We start from the raw sequence: 26,075 nt of genomic DNA on the forward strand, positions 1-26,075 counted from the left end.
TGGATACCTGATCATAATTAAGTATTTTGGAGACTGATTTAGAAACGAAGAGAATTTTTCCTCTTTCACATCCAACCACAAATAGGAAGCCTTCGGCAGTCTAGAATTTAAAAATATAAAAGTGAATACTTTTAAATATCTTCTGTCTGTCTTACACACTTCAAGTACTGTGAAAATTCCTATAGCGATAAAACAAAGAGTGGTCATAGAGCTAGTAAAATTAGGACATTTTCTTAAGCTACAAAAAGACTGATGAAGAACATCGAACTGAACCCCAGTCTAAACTAGTTTTTGACATGGAAAATTTGGCCATGGAATATTTGGTTGAGATATTTTCTAATATAGAAATGACCTACCCCAAATTCTATACTGCATATGAAACTACAAAGATATCAAAACACTGCAGTAACAACTGCCCGAGGATATGCTGAGATGCAGGGAATGTGTAGAGTGAGGACAAGAAAAAGAGCAGACGTCCTACAATATACCTTGTGAGTAATTACTAACCGCTCATTGGAAACTAAACTTAAAAAACTCTAACCTCAGTTAGATGAAGTCTGCCCAGTACATCCTTTGTGAAGCAACCTATATGGAAATGGACCTGTATGGACATAGGATGAGTCTAGCACTCCCATTGGACGTTGCCTTGAATCATTTCTACTAAGTGGAAACAAACATGAGGTGAGTTTGGCAGACATACTCTAGAAGGGCAGAACAAGTGTTATATTAGGACTGAAAGAAAAAAAAAAACACTTAAAGATTGTGAGAAAGCTTCCAAAGCATACTGTACATGTTGCTAACTTTAGATATCTTGATCTTCAAAAAAACAAAAACAAACAAAAAAAACCCCTTACATTCCTATCAGGAATCTTGTATTTAAATTCAGCTGTTTAGATAAAAGAGCTTTTTCAAAAAAATTGAGAAAAAAATAGACAAGTATGTATATGAAGAATCTGTTTCATCATGCTATGGTTTAAAGCCCAGGAGTCATAGCACAAGATTAAGACATTTATCCCCTCCTGGGGGCAGGAGAAGCCTATGAGATGGTCATATTTTCCATGTCAAATAACCTCTAGAGGAGAGAATCTGAAAACCCATGCATATGAATGGTGAGAACAGAAATGTCAAAGCATCGACTAATAGCTCATTAAGCAGTAACGGGCTAATGTGCTGAGAACAGGATCGAGATGAGAAAAAGATACAAGGTAGATGGCTTTTTAGGAGGTGGTGATGGAGGGGAAGAGACCCCATGGCACAGGAGGTGAGTACAGTGTAAGTTTAGGATCAAAGACAAGCTTGGCTCCATATTATGGAAATTGCATATCCTCTGTCTCTACTTTCATCAGCCCAAATTAAGACACGGTTACTTATGCAACTTATTTTTGTAGGAAGGGAGCTATGGTGTATTTGGGAGCCCTGGCTGTGGCAGCCGGAAGCGAACCGAAAAAAATCTGCCTCCCATCCAAGTAAAACTGAAAGGACAAACACAGCTTAAACAAACAGAACTCTGGACTTACCTTAAGGATTAAGTGTCTGAGCTCATTATCCTGAATAAATGAAGGTCTATAATTACCTCCTTCATAAGAATTTGTCATACCTAAAAATAAGTCCAAAAGTTATGGAAAATAGAGTAGAGTTGGAAATGGAGTAAATACTCAAGGGAAATAAGTACTGTTGCCGCTGCATTGGGAATGGTACTATTACTAGCACATTCTATGACTTCATCGTCCTCATTCTTTAAGTAGTATTAGATTAGGATGTCCTGATTTTATACTGTAAGTTCTTGGAACTACTTATTCCCTTACACTTGAATGTGTGGACAGTAGGAACTGATTTCAAAAGAGAACTATATTTTCTAATACACTATAATTCCTTAGCTTCTTCAAACTGCTCAAGGGCACCAGGGTGGCTCAATCGGTTAAGCATCCAACTCTTGATACCTGCCCAGGTCTTGATCTCAGGGTCGTGAGTTCAAGCCCTATGTTGGGCTCCATGCTGGGCATGGAGACTACTTGAAAAAACAAAAACAAAACAAAACAAAACAACAAAAAAAATGGATTATGTGAATTACCCTAAATAGGAAGATTGTGGAACTTTAAATCACTGCTCTGGATTCATAAGATTTTCCAAATGGCGCTTTAAAGATCATATGGAGACTTCTGATAATATATAAAAATGTATAAAATATAAATGAAATAATTCATTTTAAGCCCTTAGCACAGAGTTTAAAATTTTTTTTTTAAAGATTTTCTTTATTTATTTGACAGACAGAGATCACAAGTAGGCAGAGAGGCAGGCAGAGAGAGAGGAGAAAGCAGGCTCTCCACAGAGCAGAGAGCCCGATGCGGGGCTCGATCCCAGGACCCTGGGATCATGACCTGAGCTGAAGGCAGAGGCTTTAACCCACTGAGCCACCCAGGTGCCCCAGCACAGAGTTTATTGTATCAAAATTAAAGTCTCTAACTGAACAGCTGACAAAAGGAGGAACCAGCAGGCCAGGACCTACGTAAAAGTTTCAATGAGAGAAACACGGGGAGCACCAAAATCACATTTGCCCTAAAGGCATCCACCCTCCATAACAGCCCAAAGCTGTGCGTGGCCACAAGGGGGCGCAAGGGACAGTCCACCAAGTCAAGGTGCCCTGTCCCCAGATAACATCCAGGCAAGCGTAATTCACAGGTAAATCAATTTTCCCTGTTATACTGGTCAACTTTCCTAACCCCAAACCCCTCTTCCTGAGGACTGCAAGAAAAGTTGCTTTTGCAAGTGAAAGATGGGTTAATACCCTGAGAAGTTTTTGTTGTTGTTTTCCCGACCCTGGGACATTTTAACCACACAGTGGCCCTTGGAAAGATTTGCAGCTCAAACTCACAAAATACCTAAGTGCTGGCGGGTGGTGCGGTGGGGGTGGGATGGTGGTGAGGGGGTACCCAGAAAATCAAAAACACCTCATGGTCTTACTTGATAAGGTTTTTTTTCAGACTGGTAGCACCCATATGAGCCTGGCATAAGCAAATGAAATTCTCTTCCAGAATCTACCTTCTAGGTAAGGCTCCAAGAATTCCCTCAAATGATTTCTTATGATTATAAATGAATACACAGCAACCTGACGGGAGGGAGTTGAGAAAGAGCAGAAAGATACAGACTGAGTTCCAGGCCAGGGTCGGCCAAAAATCTATTTGGGCAAAGCAGTGTTATCTTCTTATCTGGCCTGAGGGTCAGAAGAAGTATGGTGGGGAAACCCTGTCGGTGTCAATCAGCCAGAACTGGGAGTGGGGACAGTGAGCAAGGACATGCTAAGGAGAAATGACAGGGGTAAGGGCAGAGCCAAAGCCAGGCTGAGGTATTAATAAAACACATGCTGTGATATTCTGGACCTGTGCCTGTGAGGGATAACAACGTTTTTTTAAAAGATTTTATTTATTTGAGAGAGTGGGGGAGGGGCAGAGGGAGAGGGAAAAGCAGGGATCCCTGCTGAGCAGGGAGCCCAACATGGGACTTGATCCCAGGACTCTGGGATCATGAGCTGAGCTGAAGGCAGATGCTTAACCCACTGAGCCACTAGGGCACACCAAAAGATAACAAACAAGGAAACAAGATCACTTACCTTTGTCACAGTGTTCATTAGGTTAAAGTGATCAAAATCACAGTAACTATTCCTCCTTCCCCCTCCCACCTCCACCCAGAGTAAACACTGCGCTTGCCCTTGATAGGTGTTAGTCTTTACTATTAACAATGACCCTATTCAGTAAATGCTTTTTCCCTATTTTACAGCTATAGAAGTGGAGGATTAGAATGTGAAGTGACTTGGGTAAGTCACAGAGCCATTAAGTAAGGGAGCCAGGCTTTGAACCCAGGAGGTTTGCCTCTGGGACCTCCATGCATGGACCACTGCACCCCCCCCCCCCCGAGTACCAGTACTATGACTGCACACACAGAATGCCCACAGTTTCTCTGAAGGCACCTGCTGAGAAGAAGGGCTACTCCAAGTGTGGTCTGCTGACTGGTGTCATCAGCAAACTATGGCAGGTGAGTACGGAAATGAAAAGCATTTTTAGGGGCACCTGTTTGGCTCAGTTAAGCATCTGCCTTCGCCTCAGGTCATGATCCTAGGGTCCTGGGATCGAGCCCCACATCAGGATCCCTGCTCAGCGGGGAGCCTGCTTCTTCCTCTCCTGCTCCCCCTGCTTGTGCACATGCCTGTTCTCACTCTCTCTGTGTGTCAAATAAATAAATCCTTCTTAAAGAAAGCAATTTTAGACACTTTTATGGAAATGTGACATTGTTGTGGCATCCCAGCCCATGATCATTTTTCCAGGACTTAGCTGTACTTTGTAATGGGTGGGGGTGGGTAACACTTGTCCTTCACCCAGATCATTTGAGAAGCACTATTTAAAGCATGTAGTGCAAAAATTCACTTCACAATCCATTTGTCTTTAAAGTAATTATGTAGGGACCAAAACAACATGCTCCGCAGGCCGCCTTCTGATGATGTGGGGTCCAGGTTTCTGCGGAGCAAGTTGGGTGGTCTACTCCAGTAAGGGCACTGGAAGGCAGGCAGACCCAGTTGCCTGAAGTCCTCTTACTCGTGGGCAGCACTGACCAAAGGGTCTGCTCAGGGTGTGTGATGAGCCCTTGAGCACCTCAGAAAGGCCACTGGCAAAAACTTGTGATCTGGTGTAAGGAATCTGCTCTGGATTTAGACAGTCCGTCCTCCCTACTGAGCTTCTCTTGCTCCTCCTCCCACTCCTACTTCCGCTGTAGCATTTATCACCCTGGATTTTAATGATCTCTGCCTGGGTCTGTCTCCTTCGTCTGCCATGAACCCCAAAGCTCAGAGATCTTGTTCCTTCCTTTTCAAGTTCCCCGCACAGACGGGAACCTACATGATGCTCAGTGCCTGTTTGTTGAATTAGTTGATGGATTCGTGACTTTTCCCCTTAGGTTCTCCTCCCTCCAGGCATTGCGAATGTGGAAATTGTTGGGTAATTTTACAGTTGCAATCAAATGACCTCAGTGGGGCCTGCAAATGTTCAATGCTAAAAGATTTCAGGGAAATATTGCATACAACTTATGCAAGATCCAGTTGTGGGTAAAAGGGAATCCTGTTTCACAATGGATGGTTATGAAAATGAGACCTTCTGTCACACTCCTGAAAGGATCCTGCCAAGCAGTATCCTCACACTTGCACTGTTCTGCCTGCCATCAGCGGGATCAAGGCTGTGCTTTCTTTTCCTCACTGCCTGCCCTCCAGATTTGCACATAGTCAGCCAGGTAGAGTACGGCAGCCACCATTCTGCATGTGGAAATCAAAGGAAGGTGATTTAAAGTATCTGTTTTTTGTGAAATTGACTTCTTAAGCAGGGAAGAAAAGGCCAAGACAAGAAAATTATGCAAGAAAAATATTTCAGTGGTAAAAACTGAATAAAGATGGTGGATGAACCACTTATAAAGCTAGTATGACCATTAAAAGACAAAAATAGTAAAATGATATCTGCAAAAATTAGTCAAGGAATACACAAAGTAAGAAGCTATAAAATGTGACCACATGTGTATAAAATGTGGAAAGGGGGAATACAAATGTAGTGCTTTTAGAATGTGGTCGAAGTTAAGAGACCATCAACTTGGTATACGTTGCTACATACTTAGGATGTTATATATGAAATTTATGGTTAGTACAACCAAAAGCCTATAATACATACAGAAAAAAAAACAAAGAGAAAGAAATCCAAGCATAACACTAAAGAAAGTCCTCAAATCACAAGGGAAGGGATCAAAAGAAGGAGGAAATGGAGAAGAACTACAAAAATAACCAGGAAACGATTTTAAAGATGACCATATGCACCTATCAATAATTATTTTGGAGCGTCACATTTATGTACATTGAATAAAAAATCACAGGGTGATTTTTGGATAACAATGGATAACAAAACGAGACCCAACCACATGCTGCCTCCAAGAGACTCACTTCAGCACTAAAGACACAGGCTGAAAATGAAGGACTGGAAAAAGATATTCCATGCAAATGAAAGCAAAACCAAAGATGGGGTGGCAACAATTATATCAACAAAATAGACTCCAAAACACTGTAACAAGAGACAAAGAAGGCCATTACATAATAATAGTAAAGGGATTTATTCAAAAGAGGAGATCACAATTGTAAATATGCATCAAACACAGGAGCACCTAAATATGTAAGGCAAGCATTAACAGACATCAAGGGAGAAGTTAACAGTGATACAATAATAGGGGACATTAACACCCTATTAGGTCAATGGATAGATTGCCAAGAAGGAAACAGTGGCTTTGAATGACTGATTACAAAAGATGGGCTTAACAGATCTACATACACAAAACATCCCATCCAAAAACAAGAGAATATACATTCAAGTGCACATGAAACATTACCCAGAACGGATCACAAGAAGACAGAAATTTAAAAGAAAGGCAACTGAAATCAAACATCTTTTCTGACTACAACAGTGAAATGAAATCAATCCCCCCGCCAAAAAAACCCCATGCTCCTAAACAACCAATGGATCAGCAAAGAAGTTGTAGAAGAAAGGAAAAAATACATGAAGTCAAATGAAATTAGAGACAATGGTTCAAAATCTCTTGGATGCAGCAAAAGCAATTCTGAGAGGGAAATTTATAGTGATACAGACTCACCTCAAGAAAGAAGAAAATTCTCAAACAACCTAACTTTATACCTAAAGGAGCTAGAAAAAGAAACAAAATCCAGTCAGTAAAAGGAAGAAAACAACAAAGATCAGAGTGGAAATAAATGAAACTGAGACATAAAACTGTTAAAACTTTAGCCAGATTCATCAAGACAAAGAATCAAAATCAGAAATGCAAGAGAAGTTACAACTGACACTATGAAAATGCAAAGATTAAAAAAAAGACTACAAAAATTATGCAAAAAAATTAGACAAAGTAGAAGAAATGGGTAAATTTCTAGAAACCTACAATCTCCCAAAACTAAATCAGGAAGAAAGAATCTGAACAAACTGGTTACCGGCAATGAAGTTGCACCAGTAATCAAAGAACTCTCAATAACCAAAAGTCCAGGGCCAGAAGGCTTCACAGGTGAAATTTACCAAACATTTAAAGAAGAGTTAATACTTCCCCTTCTCAAATCATTCCAAAATATAGAAGAGAAAGGAAAACTGCCAAATTCATTCTATGATGCCAGCATTACTCCAATACCAAAAACAGACTCTACAAAATAAAATTACAGACAAATATCCCTGATGAACACAAAAATCCTCAACAAAATATTTCCATACCAAATTTAAATATACATTAAAAGGATCATTCTCCATGATCAGGTGGGATTTGTTCCAGAGATGCAAGAATGGTTCAGTATCTGCAAATCAATCAACACAACACACATTATAAAATGAAAGATAAAAATTATATGATCACCTCAACAGATGCAGGAAAAGCATTTGACAAATTCGACATCCAGATAAACTCAACAAAGTGGGTACAGAGGGAACATAATAGTATAAATGCTATAAGTGACAAACCCAGAGCTAACTCCATCCTTAGTGGTGAAAAGCTGAAAGGTTTTCCTCTAAGATCAGGAACAAGACAAGGGTGTCCATTCTCACTACTTTTATTCAACATAGTACTGGAAGTCCTAGCCATAGGAATCAGATAAGAAAAAGAAATAAGGGACATCCAGATTGGTAAGGAAGGAGTAGAACTCTCACTATATGCAGATGACAAGATACTACATACAGAAAATCCTAAAGACTCCACTAAAAAACTACAATAAATGAATTCAGTAAAGTTACAGAATACAAAATCAACATACAGAAATCCATTGCATTTCTATACATTATTAACAAACTAGCAGGAAGAGAAATTAAGGGAACAATTATATTTACATTGCATCAAAAAGAATAAAACACCTAGGAATAAATTTTACCGAGACAGTGGAAGGATTGTACTCTGAAAACTCTAAGACATTGAAGATGTCTTAGACAATGAAAGACATTGAAGATGACACAAATGGAAAGACACACTATATGCATTTAAGATAAAGCTTTTAGTGAAACCAAGATTTTCAATATCCAGATTAGTATTCTCTCCACATACAGAATATGAGCAAGCATCAAAATTGATGCCTGTAAACAAACTGCTGCCTATAAAGCTGAAGACACACCTGTATAGAGTTTCAGGAGCCAACAACCACAAAAATGAATCCGGGATCTCATTTACAGGGTGGACTTCACAAATCCAAGTGCGGGGCCACCTGTGTGGCTCAGTCAGTTCAGTGTCTGCCTTTGGCTCAAGTCATGATCCCAAGGTCCTGGGATCAGGGTCCCTGCTCAGTGGGGAGCCTGCTTCTCCCTCTCCTCCCTCCTCATGCTATCACCACATCACTATCTCTCATATAAGTACATTTTTATAAAATCTCTAACATTTTATGATTTCATAAAATCTTTTAAAAAAAATCTTTAAAAACAACAACAACAAAAAATCCAAGTGCAGAAGCCATTTCCAAACTCACCTTTTAAAGATTTCAAGTGTTGGACGGCCATTCTTAACACTGTGAGCTTGTCCAGTTTCCGTGCCATGGGATTGCACTGAGGGATCATTGCTGACAGTTCTTCAATCAGGTTATTCATTTTATCTCTCCTCCGCTTTTCGGTTTGGCTATGAGCTTCTCTAAGAAGGAAAAGAACCTCCTTTATTTTTAACAACGAACAGACCCCCGGTTACCGGGGAGGCGCTGGCTGGAGCCTGAGGAGGCCAGCGAGCACACCCTCCTTGCTTCCAACTCTGGCCCTGCACTCCCGGTTCAGGGAAGAAGAGGGAGCTGCTGAGCACCAAAATGGCGCTCATCTCTCATCCCACCAACTACCCCTGCTCCTTCCGCCCTATCTTATTTCCAGAAACCTTTAAGAACTAAGATGTGTCTGAAGGCCACATGAGTAGTTTTAGAAATTCCCTCAGTCTTAGAAGGCTACCCAGCTCTTCCTTTCACTACAGATCACTGCTCTCTGGTATTCGCTTCAGCATCTTAACTTCATTCTCTTCTATAGCAGCTTCCCATAGGGTTGCAAGTGTGTGCAAATCTCTCTCTTTGGGGGAAAAAAAAACCCCACCTTTCCCCATTCTGAGGGGTTTTTACCTTGCTACTGTCTTCCCTTCTCAGCCAGCTTCCTGGATGAACACCATCTCCGCTCTTTTCTCTTCTCAAGCAGGCACCTTTCCACCCATCTATTAAAATCAACCTTCTGCAAACCCTGCCCCACAGACACTATTTCTAGCGGAGGTCATCCTTATATTATGCAAGGCCTTGCTGATCTTTGCCTTGAATTTGACGGTACTGACATTCCTTATTCTTCTGCTGGCTCCTGTGACCCTCCCCTGCTCCGCTGTCCTCCCTGCTCCGCTCAGTCCCCTTAGTCTCTTTACCAGCTCTTCCTCTTTCCTTAAAAGCAGTGTCCCCAAGATTCCCCAGTTGGCTCTACTCTTTCCTCACCTTACAACTTCACCCTGAGATAGCTCCTTCTCTCAGAGGCTTTACAGCTCTTCCTAAGCTACTATTAAATCTCTAACTCGTTCATACTTCACACCATTCCTGACCTTCATAACTTGCACTACACACTTAAATGATTCACAAGTGCCTTAAACCTCAGGTAAACCCATACTGAATATGTCCTTTACAGTTTACCCCCATTTTACATCTCCTTCCTCCATTACCCTTGACTTACTCCTGTAGAATTTATCTTGGTTGCTGATATCACTAGGCTCATTCTAGACCCTTCCTCCTTCTTCACTCTGAAGAGCCAAATAATCACAAACTTCTATAGGTTCTAGTTCTTAAAATGGTCCTTACATAGGTCTTCTCTTCCTCCCTATCCACTGTGTCACTACCTTGATTCATGAGGTGACAGCTCATTGCACTACCCCCAAAAGCCTTTTAACCTGCTATACTTCCAGTGTCTTCCCCTTTCAGTCTACACAAGCTCCGACTTCCAGAATTATCACTCTAAAACAAATGAAGTCATCTAATTCCATTGCATCAAACTGCTAAAATATATTTGTACTGCCTAAGAGGAAGGGTCAAACTCCCTCATGACATCCCAAAGTTCTCCATTTGAGAACCTCCAAATGAGGTTGCACCCTCATTTCCAGGTTCATCTCTCCGTGCATTCCCTACATCTCCACGTTACTCCACAGCAATGCCAAACAACCTGCCTAGTCCTCACACATGCCAAGTCACCTCACATCTCCTCTGACTCACTCTTTGCTAAGCTTATAATGTCCTTCCCTTCTGTGTTCTTGGAAAAATCCTCTTCCTTCTTCAAAACCCACCTCAGTTATTCTTCCGGGAAACTGTCTGTGACTACTATATGATGAATCCCTTTCCTCTCTCAGCTGCCTCTATGTCTTCTATTCTTCTACCATGTCACCAGACCTAAGTCACCATCTGCTGGAAATTCAGTAATATTTAATACATCACAAGGAAAGAAAAACGTTGCCCATTAACAGGAAGAGGCCATTGATGAGACCTTTTTCGTGGATGATAAAATGTAGGGGAAAATTGTATATCTTACATTTACATTTTACATTTGAGTTAGGCTCTTTTACTCTTCACACTTAACTGTAAACATCTGTCTGTTTCTCCTACAACAGTCAGATTGTGGCGCTTCCAGAATTTCCACAGAAGAGTTTAAAAAGGACAATCTGATGGGAAAAGAGGAGACTTGTTCTGACCTGTATTTATGGGAAGTTTAAATTAGACAAAAGAAAATGTAATTTTTCCACATAAAAGTGGGGGAGGGGAGAACACTAATGAAAACCAATGGAGATAATATTCCCCTTCCCACCCAACCATTCACCCTTGGGTCACACTACTCCTGGAACAAGATAAGTATTTTTGAGTGAATTGAATAGAATTCAAATTATATGTATGTTCACATAAAATTTAGTTATATACTCATACTTTGGTCCATTCAGGAACAATTTTTAGATTAAAATCTTATGTTTAGAAGAATGTTAGAGTTATCCTCCTGCTAGAATTATCACCTCTCATTTCTACCAGTATTACCCACTAGCACAGACATCAACAATGGGCAGAGATGCCTGTTTCCAGGAATGTACAGCAGATGGGGTCTTCTGTCTCTGAGGTAGGGGTTACAGAAAGGTGAGAACATGTGGGAGCAAGGCCCTGTGGAGAACAATGAATGATGATGGCAGGAGCTAGGAAACCCAGAAGAAGGCAAAATAGCTAGTTTTTGAAGGAGATGCACCTAAAGGATTTCTGGAAGACTGTATTAGGGAAAGACCTATTTACCAGAGGCTGGTTGTCTGATAATTTAGTGGCAGGGGTCTGGCTCTTAATTCTGCATACTCTTACTGCCACTTTGATCCTTGTTAGTGTTTTGTAAATTAGACACAAAACCAGAATAAATGAAGAAAAAGCAAAACTGAGATCTGGCCATGTTGCCAGATATAGAAAAATTTTTGTTGATGCTGAGAATATGTTGAAACAATTGACAAAGACTAACAATCAGATGCTCCTCAGAAGTAACTGGGATTTCTTTACAGCATGGATCAGCTTTGCTCTAGTGCTTAAAGAATAAACAGTCCCTCTAAGAAAAATTTAAAGGCACATTAAAACAAATGTTATTCCAGTAGATAGAAAAGGTAACAGGTACTTAACATTCACCACTTCTCAGAGCATATGGGATGAGAAAAACCTAATATTCGTGAATCAATTCTATCTTGGCGTCACCTTTTACTTTGGCTAAAGGTTTGTATCTGCAACATTTTCCACCCACCATCTGCCAGTCTCAATGGTTCAGTGTACCTGAAGGACTTCGTTTTTACTTGTTGTTCACCATCTTCCATTCTACAAAAAAGCAGGATAAAGTGTCAAACTACATGAAACAGCTTTTATGTCATTCTTGAAAGAAAATAAATGTGAGATTAACTACTATCACCCTACATCCTAAATCCTATTAAGTCTTTAGTTAGAAATGCTACCCTGAGCTCCTAATGACTGGAAATGATTATTACTGTTGACACAAGTGGTGGTGGTGGTTCTCCTCCTGAGGCTCACAGGCCCCTCCTCCCCATCAGGGCAATGAAAACTGTTAACTTGTGACAATGAACAAAAATTATCTCGTGAGTCCTGAGAAATATAATTTTCATATGAATAATATTAAATAGAATAATTTTTAGACAATTGGCTCCACCAAAAATTTTGTGGTGACGATATTAAAATAGCCTGAAAATGAATGAAAAGGAATTTATTTTGTTAAAATTTATTTTTTAATTAAAAATATCATTGAAAACTGGAAACTCCGGTCACTTGGCAATAATATTAATAGTCACAGTAGTGTATTCCCTAGCAGAATATGGCAAATGTGTATATGCATGTGGGGCTATATATGTATATATACACATGTGTGTGTATGTGTATGTAAGACACGTAGTTACCACCAGACCACTACTATAGTGGAATATACTGATGGTGACAGAATACACTCCACATTAAAAATGATGCAGGCTGAGTAGTTTTTAAAAATGCATATTTTAAAAAATATATTTCCAAATATATCAGAACAAACAAAAATAGACTCTTAAATACAGAGACCAAACTGGTGATTGCCAGAGGGGAGGTAGATGAGGGGATGGGCAAAATAGGTGAAGGGAATTAAGAAGTACAAAATTCCAGTTATAAATAAGTCACAGGAGGGGCGCCTGGGTGGCTCGGTGGGTTAAAGCCTCTGCCTTTGGCTCAGGTCATGATCCTAGGGTCCTGGGATCAAGCCCTGCATCGGGCTCTCTGCTTGGCAAAGAGACTGCTTCCTCCTTTCTCTCTGCCTACTTGTGATCTCTGTCAAATAAATAAATAGAATCTTAAAAAAATAAAAAATAAATAAGTCACAGGAATGAAAAGTATAGCGTAGGGAGTATAGTCAAGAATATTGTAATAACATTATATCCTGATAGTACATATATCATAGTGAGCACCGAGTCCTGTGTGGAATTTGTGTGTTGCACACACAATCTAATATAACAGTGTCAACTGAACTACAAAGGGGAAAAAAAAACTCGAAAGAAACGGTGAAATCCAAACCTACTGTACTTATGAAATCCAAACATACTGTTATTTAATGGTCCCTGGTAGAACAGAGAAAAAGCACGATCATATATTAGCCAAACAATTCATTTCTTGTTTGCAGCATAAACCTAGGTAAGTGCAAATGCAATCAAAACATTCTCTGGATTTGCTCCTTTTCATGCCTTCTTCTTTTTAAAACCTTCCTTTGGTTTCTGAGATACTACCCTACTTCAGAGCCATGTCTTCTCACATTTGGGGTAGGATTTCCTTCTCCTTTTACAGTGTTTAGGCCTGAATCCCCCCAGAGTATATCCTCAGTCCCCAAATCTTCCTACTCTCTACACTTCCCCCAGTGACCGCATCCATGCCAATCACTGCAATGGCTTCCTCAACATTAGAGATGTGTGAATCTCTATCTCCAGACCAGGTGTCACCCCTAAGTACCAGGTCCTCATATCCAACTGCCCGGTTGAAGAACTGAGAATTACCATGTTCTCATTGTGTCCAAAACTGAATTCACCATCTATCCCTTGATCTTAGCATATGACATCCTCCACATAGGTAACCAAGTCAGAAAATTTGGACACTTCCTGTATGCCTGCTCTCCTTAACCAACAATCATGAATTCTCTTTTAAACTTCTCATAACATGCCCTTCCCTTTCCATGCCCCGCTGTCCAGGACCTTACTCTCTTAGACCAATGCTCAGAAAACAATCCCTGGCAAAACTTCTCAGCTATTTTCTCCTGGGTTTCCTCCCTTCAGCCCATCCTCCGTGTTGTTTCCCAAGTGATTCTTTGAACATAGAAGTCTATACCACTTCTCACCTGGTAGGGTAGCTATATTCTTTTTAAAAATGGACAATAACAAATATCAGCAATATGGAGAAACTGCATCCTTCACACATTGCTGGTGGGAACGTATATGCTGGTGTAATGTAAATGTAATGCTGGTGGGTACAGCCACTGTTAAAAACAGTTTTTGTGATTCCTCAAAAACTAAACATAGGATTACCATATGACCCAGAAAGTCTTCTGAATATATACCAAAAAGAATTTAAAGCAAGGACACCCAAACACATACTGATACATCAACATTGATAACAGCATTATTCACAGTAGCCAAAAGATAGGAACAACCTAAATGTCCACCAGCAGATGAATGGATAAACAAAATGTGATATATGGCAACCCCTGTGCAGAGTACCCCAGAACCCCTCCCTGGCAGGCATGTACCCTGCCTCAGCTCCAGCTGACATCCCTCCAAGGCACTCTCTCTACGGAGAGTCCTGGAACATACCTGTTTGCACCCACTTCAGATATCCTACCAGGACACCTCTGTAAAAAGAACTCCAGGGTCTCCTGGTCTACACACTGTTTCAGCTCCAGCCACTCCACTGGGGCACCCCCTCCAAATAGTACCCCAGAAATCCCAGCTTCCCTTCACCTCAGCCATCCTTCCAGAGTGCCCTCAGTGTATAGAACCTGAAACTTTGCAACACATTGTTGGGACAGGGTGCCCACTCCACAGAGAGCCCTGAAATCCCCTGGCATATACCCACTTCAGCTTCACCTGTCCTGCCAGGGTGCCCTCTGTGTGGAGAGCTCCAGGATACCCTGAATAATACCCACGTCAGCGTCAGCTACACTGCCAAGGTTCCCTCTGGGTGTAGAGCCTTGGGACACCCCAGCACGCACTCAACTCTAGCTTTAACTATCCTGCTAGGGCACCTGCTGCAGGGAGGTTCAGGGACCACACTGACCTGTACCCACTTCAGCTATCCTGCCACAGTGCCTACTATGTGGAGAGTCCTGAGACACCCAACCCATGCCAGCCACATCTCCAGCCAGTGAAAGTTGCCAAGCGCACCAAGCCTTCCTTCAAATTTAGAAGTTGTTATTCTGCTTAATTCATAGAAACAAACATGGGGAGTCAGGCAAAATGGGGAGACAGAAATATGCTCCAAAAGAAAGAACAAGACAAAACCTCAGAGAAAGGAGCTAAATGAAATGGAGATAAACAATATGCCTGATAAAGAATTTAAAGTAATGATCATAAAGCTGCTCACTAGGCTGGAGAAAAGAGTGAGTGAACTTCACAGCGAGACCTTCAATAATTAAAAAATGTAAAAAAGAACCAATCAGAGCTGAATAATACAGTAACTGAAATAAAAAATACTTTAGAGAGACTCAATAGTAGATTAGAGGATGCAGAATATATCAGCGATATGGAAAAACAGGCTAATGAAAGGCACACAAGCTGAATGACAGAAGGAGAAAATAATAAACAAATGAAGGTTGATTAAGAGAGCTGTTAGACAGCAGTAAGTGAAAAAACATTCCCATTACAGGGAACCTAGAAGCAGCAGCAAGAGGGAAAGGAAAATATGTATTTGAAGAAGTAATAGGTGAAAATTTCCCTAACATAGGGAAGGAAATAGATATCTAGGTTCAAGAAGCACAGAGTTCTAAGCAAGATGAACCCAAGGAGGTCCAAACCAAGACACATAATAATTAAAATGCCGAAGGTTAAAGATAAAGTGAGACTTTGGATGCACCTGGCTGGCTCGGTCAGTACAGCATACTACTCTTGATCTTAGGGTCGTGAGTTCAAACCCCAAATTAGACATAGAGCCTACTTAAAAACTAAATATATAAAGAGAGACTTTTAAAGGTAGCAAGAGAGAAGCAAAAATTTACCTATAAGAAAAACCCTGTAAGGCTATCAGCCGAGTTTTCAGCAGAAACTTTGTAGGTCGAAAGAAAGTGATATGATATATTCAAAGTACTGATGGAAAAAACCTACAACCAGGAATACTCTACCTGGCAAGAGTATCAATCAGAATTGAAATTCCCCCCAAAATGATTTTTTACCACTGAACTAGCCTTACAAGAAATGTTGATGGAACTTCTTTAAGTGGAAAAGAAGTCATAATTAGATGTTAGAAAATTATGAATAAAGATAGAAAATATGATAGCACATACATAAAACGTGAGGGAAAGGGTGAAATAAGTTTTTTTTTTTTTTCCCCCGGATTGTTTGAATTTAAATGACTATCAACTTAGAGTACCATATACTTTGGATGTGATATATGAACCTCATGGTAGCACAAACACAAAACCTGTAATAGACACCAAAAAAGGAAAAAGAAAGCCAAATATAATGCTACAGAAACCCATCAATCTCAAAAAAAAGAAATAGAGAAGAACTACAAAAACAACGAGGGGAAAAAAAAAAAAGAAATGGCAATAAGTACATACCTATCAATAATTACTTTAAATGGCCTAAATGCTATAACCAAAAGATATATGATGGCAGAATGGATAAAAAAACAAATGCTGTCTACAAAAGACTCACCTCAGACCTAAAAACACGTATAGACTGAAAGTAAAACTACAGAAAAAATATTCCATGCAAACGGAAGTGGGGGGAAATACATCCAGGGTAGCAATACTTGTGTCAGACAAAATAGACTTTAAAATAAAGACTGTAACAAGACTCAAAGAAGACCATTATGTATTGATAAATGGATCAATCCAAAAAGAGGATAGAACAATTGCAAATATCCATGCATCCAACATAGAAGCACCTAAATACAGAAAGCAAACATTAATGAACATAGAGAAACTGACAGTAATACAATAATGACAGAGGACTTTAACACCCCTACTTACATCAATGGGCATTTCATCCAGCCAGAAAATCAATAAAGAAACAGTGGGTTTGAACAACACATTAGACCAGATGGACTTAACACACACATATATAGAACATTCCATCTAAAAGTAACAGAACACACATTCTTTTTAAGTGCACATGAAACATTCTGCAGAATACACCACATATTACACCACAAAACAAGTCTCAATAAATTTAAGAAGATTGAAATCCATACCATGCATCTTTTCCAACCACAATTGTATGAGACTAGACATCAAGCATGAAAAAAACCATAAAAACCCCAGAAACACATGGATGCTAAACAACAATGGGTCAACAAAGAAATCAAAGAAAAAATTAAAAAATACATAGAGAAAAATGGAGATACAATAGTCCAAAATCTTTGGAACATGGCAAAAGCAATTCTAGGAAGGAAATACATACCCATACAGGCCTACCTCAAAAAAAAAAAAAAAGGGACGCCTGGGTGGCTCAGTTGGTTAAGCAGCTGCCTTCGGCTCAGGTCATGATCCCAGCGCCCTGGGATCGAGTCCCACATCGGGCTCCTTGCTCAGCAGGGATCCTGCTTCTCCCTCTGCCTGCCACTCTGTCTGCTTGTGCTCACTCTCGCTCTTCTCTCTCTCTCTCTCTCTCTGACAAATAAATAAATAAATAAATCTTTAAAAAAAAAAAAAAAAAAAAAGAAAGAAAGAAAAAGAAAAGAAAACAAAGAAAAAAGCTCAATCTAACTATACACCTAAAAGAACTAGAAAAAGAGATACAAAGCCCAAGATGAGTAGAAGGAAGAAAATAAAGATCAGAGGAGAAATAAATGTAGAGACTGAATTTAAAAAAAAGAAAAAAATCAATAAAACCAAGAGCTGGTTCTTTGAAAAGATAAACAAAATCGATAAACCCTTAGCCAGACTCATCAAGGAAAAAAAAAGAGAGAGAAAGGGCCCAAATAAATAAAATTAGAAACAAAGGAGGAAAACTAAGAACAGCACAGAAATATGGAAGGATTATAAGAAAACACTACAAAAATTACATAACAAAAATTAGACAAGCTAGAAGAAATGGATAAATTCCTAGAAACATACAATCTTCTAAAACTGAATCAAGAAGAAATAGAACATCTAAACAGACCAATTACTAGTGATGAAATTGAATTGGTAATAGAAAAATATCCAGGGTACCTGGGTGGCTCAGTTGGTTGAGCATCTGACTCCTGATTTCAGCTCAGGTCATGATCTCACAGTTGTGAGACTGAGCTGAGCATGGAGCCTTCTTAGGATTCTCCCTCTCCCTGTCTGCACCCTGAATCCACTCACACTCTCTTTAAAAGAAAAAATAAAGTGCAAGGCCTGATGGATTCGCAGGTGAATTCTAAATATTCAAAGAAGAGTTAATACCTATTGTCCTCAGTCTATTAAAAAAAAAAAAATAGAAGGAAAGCTTCCAAATACATTCCATGAGGCTAGCATTACCCTGATACCAAAACCAAAGACATCACACACACACACACACACACACACACAAACACACCAACTATAAGCCAATATTTCCGATGAGCATAGATTCAAAAATCCTCAAAAAAAATATTGCTAAAATATTAGCAAATCACATTCAACAATACATTAAAAAGATCATTTACCATGATCAGATTTATTCTGGGGATGCAAGGATGGGTCAATATTTGCAATTCGATCAACATGATACACCATATCAACAAAATGAAGAATAAAAATCATATCTTCTCAAGGCACCTGGGTGGCTAAGTCAGTTAAACATCTGACTCTTGGTTTTGGCTCAGATCATGATCTCAGGGTCCTGGGATCAAGCTCTGTGTAGGGTTCCCTGCTCGGTGGGGCTCTGCTTGTCTCCCTCTCACTTTGCTTCTCCCCCTGCTAATACTCTCAATTTCTCTAAAATAAATAAATCTTTTTTTTAAAAAAATCATGATTTTCTCAATAGATTAAAAAAAAAGTATTTGACAAAATTGAACACCGATTCATGATAAAAACTCTCAACAAAGTGGGTTTAGAGGGAACATATCTCAATGTAATATAGGCCATAAGTGAAAAAACCACAGTCAACATCATACTCAGTGATGAAGGACTAAGAGATTTTCCACTAAGATCAGGGACAACACAAGGATGTCCACTCACCACTTCTATTCAAGATGGTATTGGAAGTCCTAGTCAGAGCAATCAGACTAGAAAAAGAAATAAGAGGCAATCATATCAGTAAGGAAGAAGTGAAACTGTCACTATTTGCAGACGTGGTTCTACATATAGAAAACCCTAAAGACTCCATCAAAAAATTATTAAAACTAGTAAATTCAGTAAAGTTGCAGGATGCAAAATTAATATACTGAAATTCACTGCATTTTTTTTGCATTTTTATACACTAATAACAAACTAGCAGAAAGAGATTTTAAGTGAACATTCCCATTTACAATTTCATCAAAAAGACTAAAATACCTAGGAATAAACTTAACTAAGGTGGTGAGAGATGGGTGCTCTGCAAACTGTAAAGACTTTGATGAAAGAAACTAAAGGAGACACATAAATGGAAAGATACTCTGTGTTCATGGAATTAATATTATTATATGCAATGAATGAATCATTGAACACTACATCAAAAACTAATGATGGACTATATGTTAGCCAATTGAATTTAAATTTTAAAAATGTCCCTTCTATGCAAGACAATGTAAAGATTCAATGCAATCCCTATCAAAATACCAAGAGCATTTTTCAGAACTACAACAAACAATCCTGCAATGGGTCTGGAACCACAAAAGACCCTGAATAACCAAAGCAATCTTGAAAAAGAGCAAAACTGAAGGTATCACAGTTCCAGATTTCAAGATATGCTACAAAGCTATAGTAATCAAAACACTATGGTACTGGCACAAAAACAGACACACAGAACGAAGGGAAAGAATAAAGGGCCAGAAATAAACCCACCACTACATGGTCAATTAATGTATGACAAAGGAGGCAAGACAATGCCACGGGCAAAAGAAAGTCTCTTCAACAAATGGTGCTGGGAAAACTGAAACACTTTCTAATACTATTTCACAAAAATAAACTCAAAATGGATGAAAGACCTATATGTGAGAACTGAAACCATAAAAATTCTAGAAGAGAACACAGGCAGTAATTTCTCTGATGTTGGCTGTAACAATATTTTTCTAGATATTCCTTTTAACACAAGCGAAACAAAAGCAAAAATAAGCTATATTGGACCTATATCAAAATTAAAAGCTTTTGTGCGGCTTTCATATAAGGCAACCTACTAAGGAGAAGATATTTTCAAACTCCATATTCAATAAGGTATTAATGTCCAAAATAAAAAAGAACTTATAAAACTCAACACCTGAAAAGCAAACAATCTGATTTAAAAATGGGCAGAGGTCCTGAATAGACATTTTCCCAAAGACATACAGATGGCCAATAGACACGAGAGAAGATGCTAATCACTAATCATCAGGAAAAGGCAAATCAAAACCATGAGATAACACTTTTCACCTATCAGAATAGCTGAAAACAAAGAAATGAGAAATAACAAGTGTTGGAGAGGATGTACCGAAAATGAAACCCTTGTGGCTGCAAATTAGTACAGCCACTGTGGAAGGCACTATGGATATAGATACGGATAATTTTATGGAAAAATTATCAGAAAAATTAAAAACAGAAATACCATATGATCCAAGAATCCCACTACTGGGTATTTACCCAAGAAAACCAAAGCACTAATTAAAAAAGATACATGCACCCCTATGTTTATTGCAACATTATTTATAGTAGCCAAGATATGGAAGCAACCTAAGGGTCCATCAATAAACAAAAGTAGTAGTACACACACCACGTGTGTGCGCGCAAACACACACATACATGAATATTCCACAGCCATATGAGATGAAATCCTACCATTTGCAACATGGATGGTCCTACAGTGTATTAAGCTAAATGAAACAGTCAGACTGAGAAAGATAAAAACCATATGATTTCATTCATGTGGCATCATCTAAAAAACAAATGAATAAACTAAAAGCAGAATCAGACCTGTAAATACAGAGAATTAATGGCTGTCAGAGGGAAGGAGGGTGGGGAATGGGCAAAATGGTAAGGGGTGTGGGAGATATGGGTTTCCACTTATAGAATGAATAAGTCATGGGAATAAAAGGCACAGAACTGGGAATATTGTCAATGATATTGAAATTGCAGTATATGTGACAGACTGCAGCTATGTGGTAAGCATAGCATAATGTATAGAGAAGTTGACTAGGCTGTACACCTGATATTAATGTGACATTGTTACAGAAATGTGGTATATACATACAATGGAATGTTAGCCATAAAAAGAATGAATTTCTGATATATGCTATAATGTACAGAAAACTGGAAATATGTTAAGTGAAATAAGCCAGACAAAAAAGGATAAACATTGCATGACCCTACTTATGTAAAATATCTAGAATAGTCAAAATCATAGAGCTAGAAAGTAGATTAGAGGTTACCAGGGACTGAAGGGAACAAGGTATGGAATATTATTATTTAATGCATACGGAGTTTCTAGTCAGGGTAATAAAAAAAAAAGTTTTGGAAATAGGCAGTAGGAATAGTTGTACAACATTGTGACTGTAACTAATGCCACTGAATTGTACGTTAAAAATGGTTGAAATGGCAATTTTTATGTTATATATATTTTACCAAATAAAAAAAGTCCAAAGACTCACAGTTTTTGTTTAAATGTAATTTGACATGCTTAAAATCCTTGTGTTTTCCTGACTGCATGCAAGATGATTTCTATATTCTTTAGTTCAACAGATCTCTTTGACCTAGTCCATGTTCATTTCCCAAGTCTCACAGCTCACCGACCTCTACGTACACCCTCTGCTCTATTGTGCCGGTCACTGGTTTCCTGATTAGCAGGGTGCTATTTCATATTCCATGCCCTATGCCTATGCACAGTTCTTCCTTCCACCTAAAGTACCTCCTCTACTCCTGCTCGGAATGGTTCACTTCCCTTCTTCATTTAAAACTTAGCTTAAATCAACCTCTGCAGGAAGCTGTCCTTCCCTCCTAATCCCAGTCTTATTTAAATGCCCAACTGTCCTTGTTGTCAGGGTACCTGGAGTATGTATTATGGCGGTTATCATAATGTGTAATACTTACCTGTATCTTTCTAACTTGTAGATGTTTCTTTTGTCTTTGTATTTCTCCCTCCTAGTCCACTGGGTGTCACATAGTAGGTACTCAAGAAATATTTAATGACTATATTCCAGGGAATCTTCATCAATGACCCTTTAAAAGAATCAGCTCTCCATTCAAACCAAGAGTGCTACAGAAATGGCAAACATTCTCATACATTCTTCTTTGTTTAAAAATGCCCAATATTCTGGGGCTCCACCAATGAAATCAACTTCATGTCTACTGACTGGCTTTCATGCCCTGAGTCTCTGGAAAGGATGCTATACAATCAGTACTTTGTAAAACACATAAAGTACTTTGACATCCATCATTTCACTAGAGGAATGGAAAATGGTGGAATGAAAGAAGGATTGGGGCAGAATGGAGAAGCTCTAAGGCAGACAATGAGCAAATCAGTGGGATATATATACTCCCTGTCTACTGCCATTACATGCTTTCTTTAAGCAGGGATTATGTCAAATGGAAGTCCAGGACTTACCTGCTGCTACGGGATGCTGATATTTCTATCCTTGTTGAAAGAAGATAGGTAAAAGGATTCTGAGAGAGCTTTTCCACCACTTTTTCTGTCATGATTCCTGACCTGGAAGGAAGGAGGTCTTGGGTCACCTCTACCCATACATGTTGGGAAATGGACAGCATGATTATCCTCATGTGCCACAAGTCCCCTACCCTGTCCAGTTGCAGAGAGACAGGAAGCAGGGTGTAATGAAGAAAGTACCACACCAACAGTCAGGCGTTCTAACTATTTGTGTAACGTTAGGCAAGCCACTCAATATTTCTGTATCCGGGCTTCATTTTCTAAACTGTGGGCAACTGGCTAATCTTCAGTTGTTGTCTTCTGCCAAAAAATCACTATCTGCCAGTACTTTGCATGTTTCCATTACTTCCCCTACCATGAACTCCACTTCCCATTCACTCCCCAAACCACTGAAGGTCGCAGCCATGCCGGCTCTGCGGCATAAAACTGTCGCCTCTAGGACTCACGCCTCCACTTCAGCAGCTCACAGTCTTATTTGGATACTAAGAAAGAACAATGGTGCTTATGATTCCGAAGAAAAAGAAAATAAAAAGGACTGACAATCACTTCGAGCTTGAGCTGAGTGGGGACTACAAACTGCTGACTCAGGATGTAAAACGGTAAACAGTTCTAGACCAGTCACTTGGTCAACTGTAGTTATTTATGATCATTCACATTAGTAGAACAGTCTGAGAGAATACAGACAACCCAAAACAGTAGATAACCTTCCAGTCGTTTATACGTGGCTTGGGAAGTGCACTGGTTCTTACATTTGAATAAACACTGATTCTGCTGTCTTGGGAGTTTTAACTAAATCAGAAAGTATACTGGAAAGAACAGTCTTAAAAAGAGCTGGTTTCTTCCAGTATGTCATCTTGTCCCCCTATTCAAAAATTTTCCCTTCCTTGATGGAGACCTATCATCAACTTTCTCATTTATGTAAAGTACCAGCCTAAAATGGAATACTCTAGATCGTAATATTTACTTTGCCTTATCATTTTCACCATACAAACCCTAGCTTTGGGGAGTTTATTAATGAATATTTGGGGCTGCGAGCTGCGTTAAGCAATGGAAGTAAACAAGAAGAAAGCAAGTATCCTCAACATTGACTTTGTTATCTACTTGGCTTAATAAACATGGAAAACAAGAGTTTTATATGATTCAGCTGGCCACAGATGACCAAGGGTTGGTTATTATGTAAGTGATGGATAAGGTAAGAAGCAACATGGTATTTGTTAAGTGAAACACACAGAAAGATGTTCTCCTCATGGTTAAGCAATTCAGTTAGGAAGGTTAGTATCGTGCTGTAATCATAAATGTTGAGCAAATTAGCCCTATGTTCCTATGTCTTTCAGACTCTAACTGACCCTCCCTAGGTACCTAATAAGCTTCAAAGTTGGATGGAAAAGTTACAGATCAGTCAGTGACAGGTGGTGGTTGGGTGGATAAGTAATTGTCCCTATCCAAATGTTACCATGTAACATTTTCAAATCGATTTAAAAAGTTTTTTTTTTTTTTTTTTCCCTTAGAATGAAAGATTTCATGGGCTTAAAGGAATAAATTCACTTACTGGGATGGGCCTGAGTCACTTCCTTTTCGTTTTCTTGGGAACTCTATCACATGTGGGCTGAGGGATCCAACAGCTGTTGGTTTTGTCCATGGGCTCATATGACTGGAAACCACAGGAGAAATGCACTGGTTCTCTTCAAGGAGTATTCTGTCTATGAGAGATAAAGCACAATAACACATCTACTTTTAACATCAACTTTGACTTTATACATATCCCTATCACACGCTTTAAGTGGTTTTTATCTTTATATTTTAAAAATATCAATTACAACATAGAATGAAAGATAAACTATGAACACTCAACTACTAGTTAGAAATATATTTGTTAGTCCATATTTTTAAGCTCATTTCCATTGTTTATTGTAAAAAGATTGTAGAAAATAGGGAAAATGCAAAAAATAGAAAGGAAGGGGGAAATCATATATCACCAACTGATGTTACTATTTAGAGATATTTCCCTTTAGAATTTTTTCATAGTTATCATTAAAGTAATTGAAATCATAGCATATGGTATATTCTACTTTATTTACAAATCACTGTGATAACTTTATAGTACTATTACAAATTCTTTGTGTCGTAGCTACTTAAAAATTCTTTTTTTAAAGATTTTATTTATTTATGTATTTATTTATAGCAAGAGATTGCATGTGCAAGCAGCAGAAGGAGCAGAGGGAGAGGGAGAGAGAATCCCAAGCAGACTCCCCACTTGGTATGGAGTGTGATGAGGGGCTTGAACACACATGACTCTGAGATAATGACCTGAGCCAAAATCAAGAGTCAGTTGCTTAACTGACTGAGCCACCCCGGTGCCTTGCTACTTAAACATTCTTCTATTGTGACAATCTAAGTTTCTTTTAACCATCACAAATATGTATTGTGGTACATAAAGCTTTTCATTGACTGGTTGTTTCATTTAGGTGGCATTCCAGAATAACATCAGGGATGTGAATATTTTTAACCCTAAATTGCAAAATATGATGATAAAATCCTTCTTGTATAAAGTGTGGTTTATTAAATGCTTTATAAAATATAAAAATAAGAATCATTGAACTAAAAATAACAGATATTCCAAAAGTAGGCCTCCCTGAGTAACTGTATTTCTCATATTAAAATGGATATAACAGGTTAAAGATCATCTGTAACTTACAACATAGATTGAAAATATATAAGAAGTATTAACAAAGAAAATGCAATAAATCTACAAGAGTGGGAGATTTTTAACACCTCTCTAGCAGTACCTAACAGATCAAGCATTCAGAAACACTGATGTAGAAAATTTGATCCACACAATGGACAAGCTTGGTGTAATAGACATCTACAGACCCCTACTCTTAGCCAGTGTCTGTTTTGCAGTACCCATGGAGCATTTATAAAAACTGACAATATACTGGACAAAAAGCACATCTTAACGGTTTCAAAAGAATGATATCCTACATCAAACATTTACTGACTCAGTGTAATTATGCTAGACACCAGTAACAAAAAGATAATAGAAAATCCCTATATCTTCAAAAATTAAGAAATACACAAATAACTCATTCAAAGCAGAATTCATTAGCAATCAGGAAGATCCCGAGTAATCTACATCAGCATCCCCATCCCACGGCTACAATGGAAAAGTTGTAGGACTCCAAGTGTAAGCGAAGATGTGAAGGAATGGGAAGTTTTCTGTCTTGCTGGTGGGAACATAAATTGCTACAAACACTTTGGAAGCCACTTTTGTATCATCTAAAAAGTGGGATATTCATATAACCTGTGATTCAGCATTCCAGTCCTAGGTATATAGAAAAACTCCATGCATATTAAGAGACATGTACAAAAAAATGCATTGGTAGCACTGCTTGTAACTGAAAAACAAAAATAAAAACCCAAGAAAACTGGAAGCTAAATTTCCTCCAATAGATGGATTGTTTTGTTTATAATGAAATACTAGGGCACCTGGGTGGCTCAGTGGGTTAAGCCTCTGCCCTCAGCTCAGGTTGTGATCTCAGAGTCTTGGGATCGAGTCCCACATC

General features: G+C 38.8%; 1 protein-coding gene across 1 annotated transcript in view; it reads right to left on the minus strand.

The window, feature by feature from the left end:
• Window positions 1–22,548, minus strand: part of BMAL2 (basic helix-loop-helix ARNT like 2) — a 57,185-nt gene extending 34,637 nt beyond the window's left edge. Inside the window, exons 1-5 of the mRNA XM_080811339.1 lie at window positions 22,453–22,548; window positions 11,834–11,875; window positions 8,522–8,679; window positions 1,518–1,597; window positions 8–100 (exon numbers count right to left, since the gene is read on the minus strand). Coding sequence (XP_080667465.1) covers window positions 8–100; window positions 1,518–1,597; window positions 8,522–8,679; window positions 11,834–11,875; window positions 22,453–22,544 — 465 coding nt within the window. The 5' untranslated portion in view covers window positions 22,545–22,548. The remainder of the gene's footprint in view (window positions 1–7; window positions 101–1,517; window positions 1,598–8,521; window positions 8,680–11,833; window positions 11,876–22,452) is intronic.
• Window positions 22,549–26,075: the final 3,527 nt, after the last annotated feature.

This window comes from Martes martes (genome assembly GCF_963455335.1).
Source record: "Martes martes genome assembly, chromosome: 8".
In the NCBI taxonomy this organism is placed as follows: domain Eukaryota; kingdom Metazoa; phylum Chordata; class Mammalia; order Carnivora; family Mustelidae; genus Martes; species Martes martes.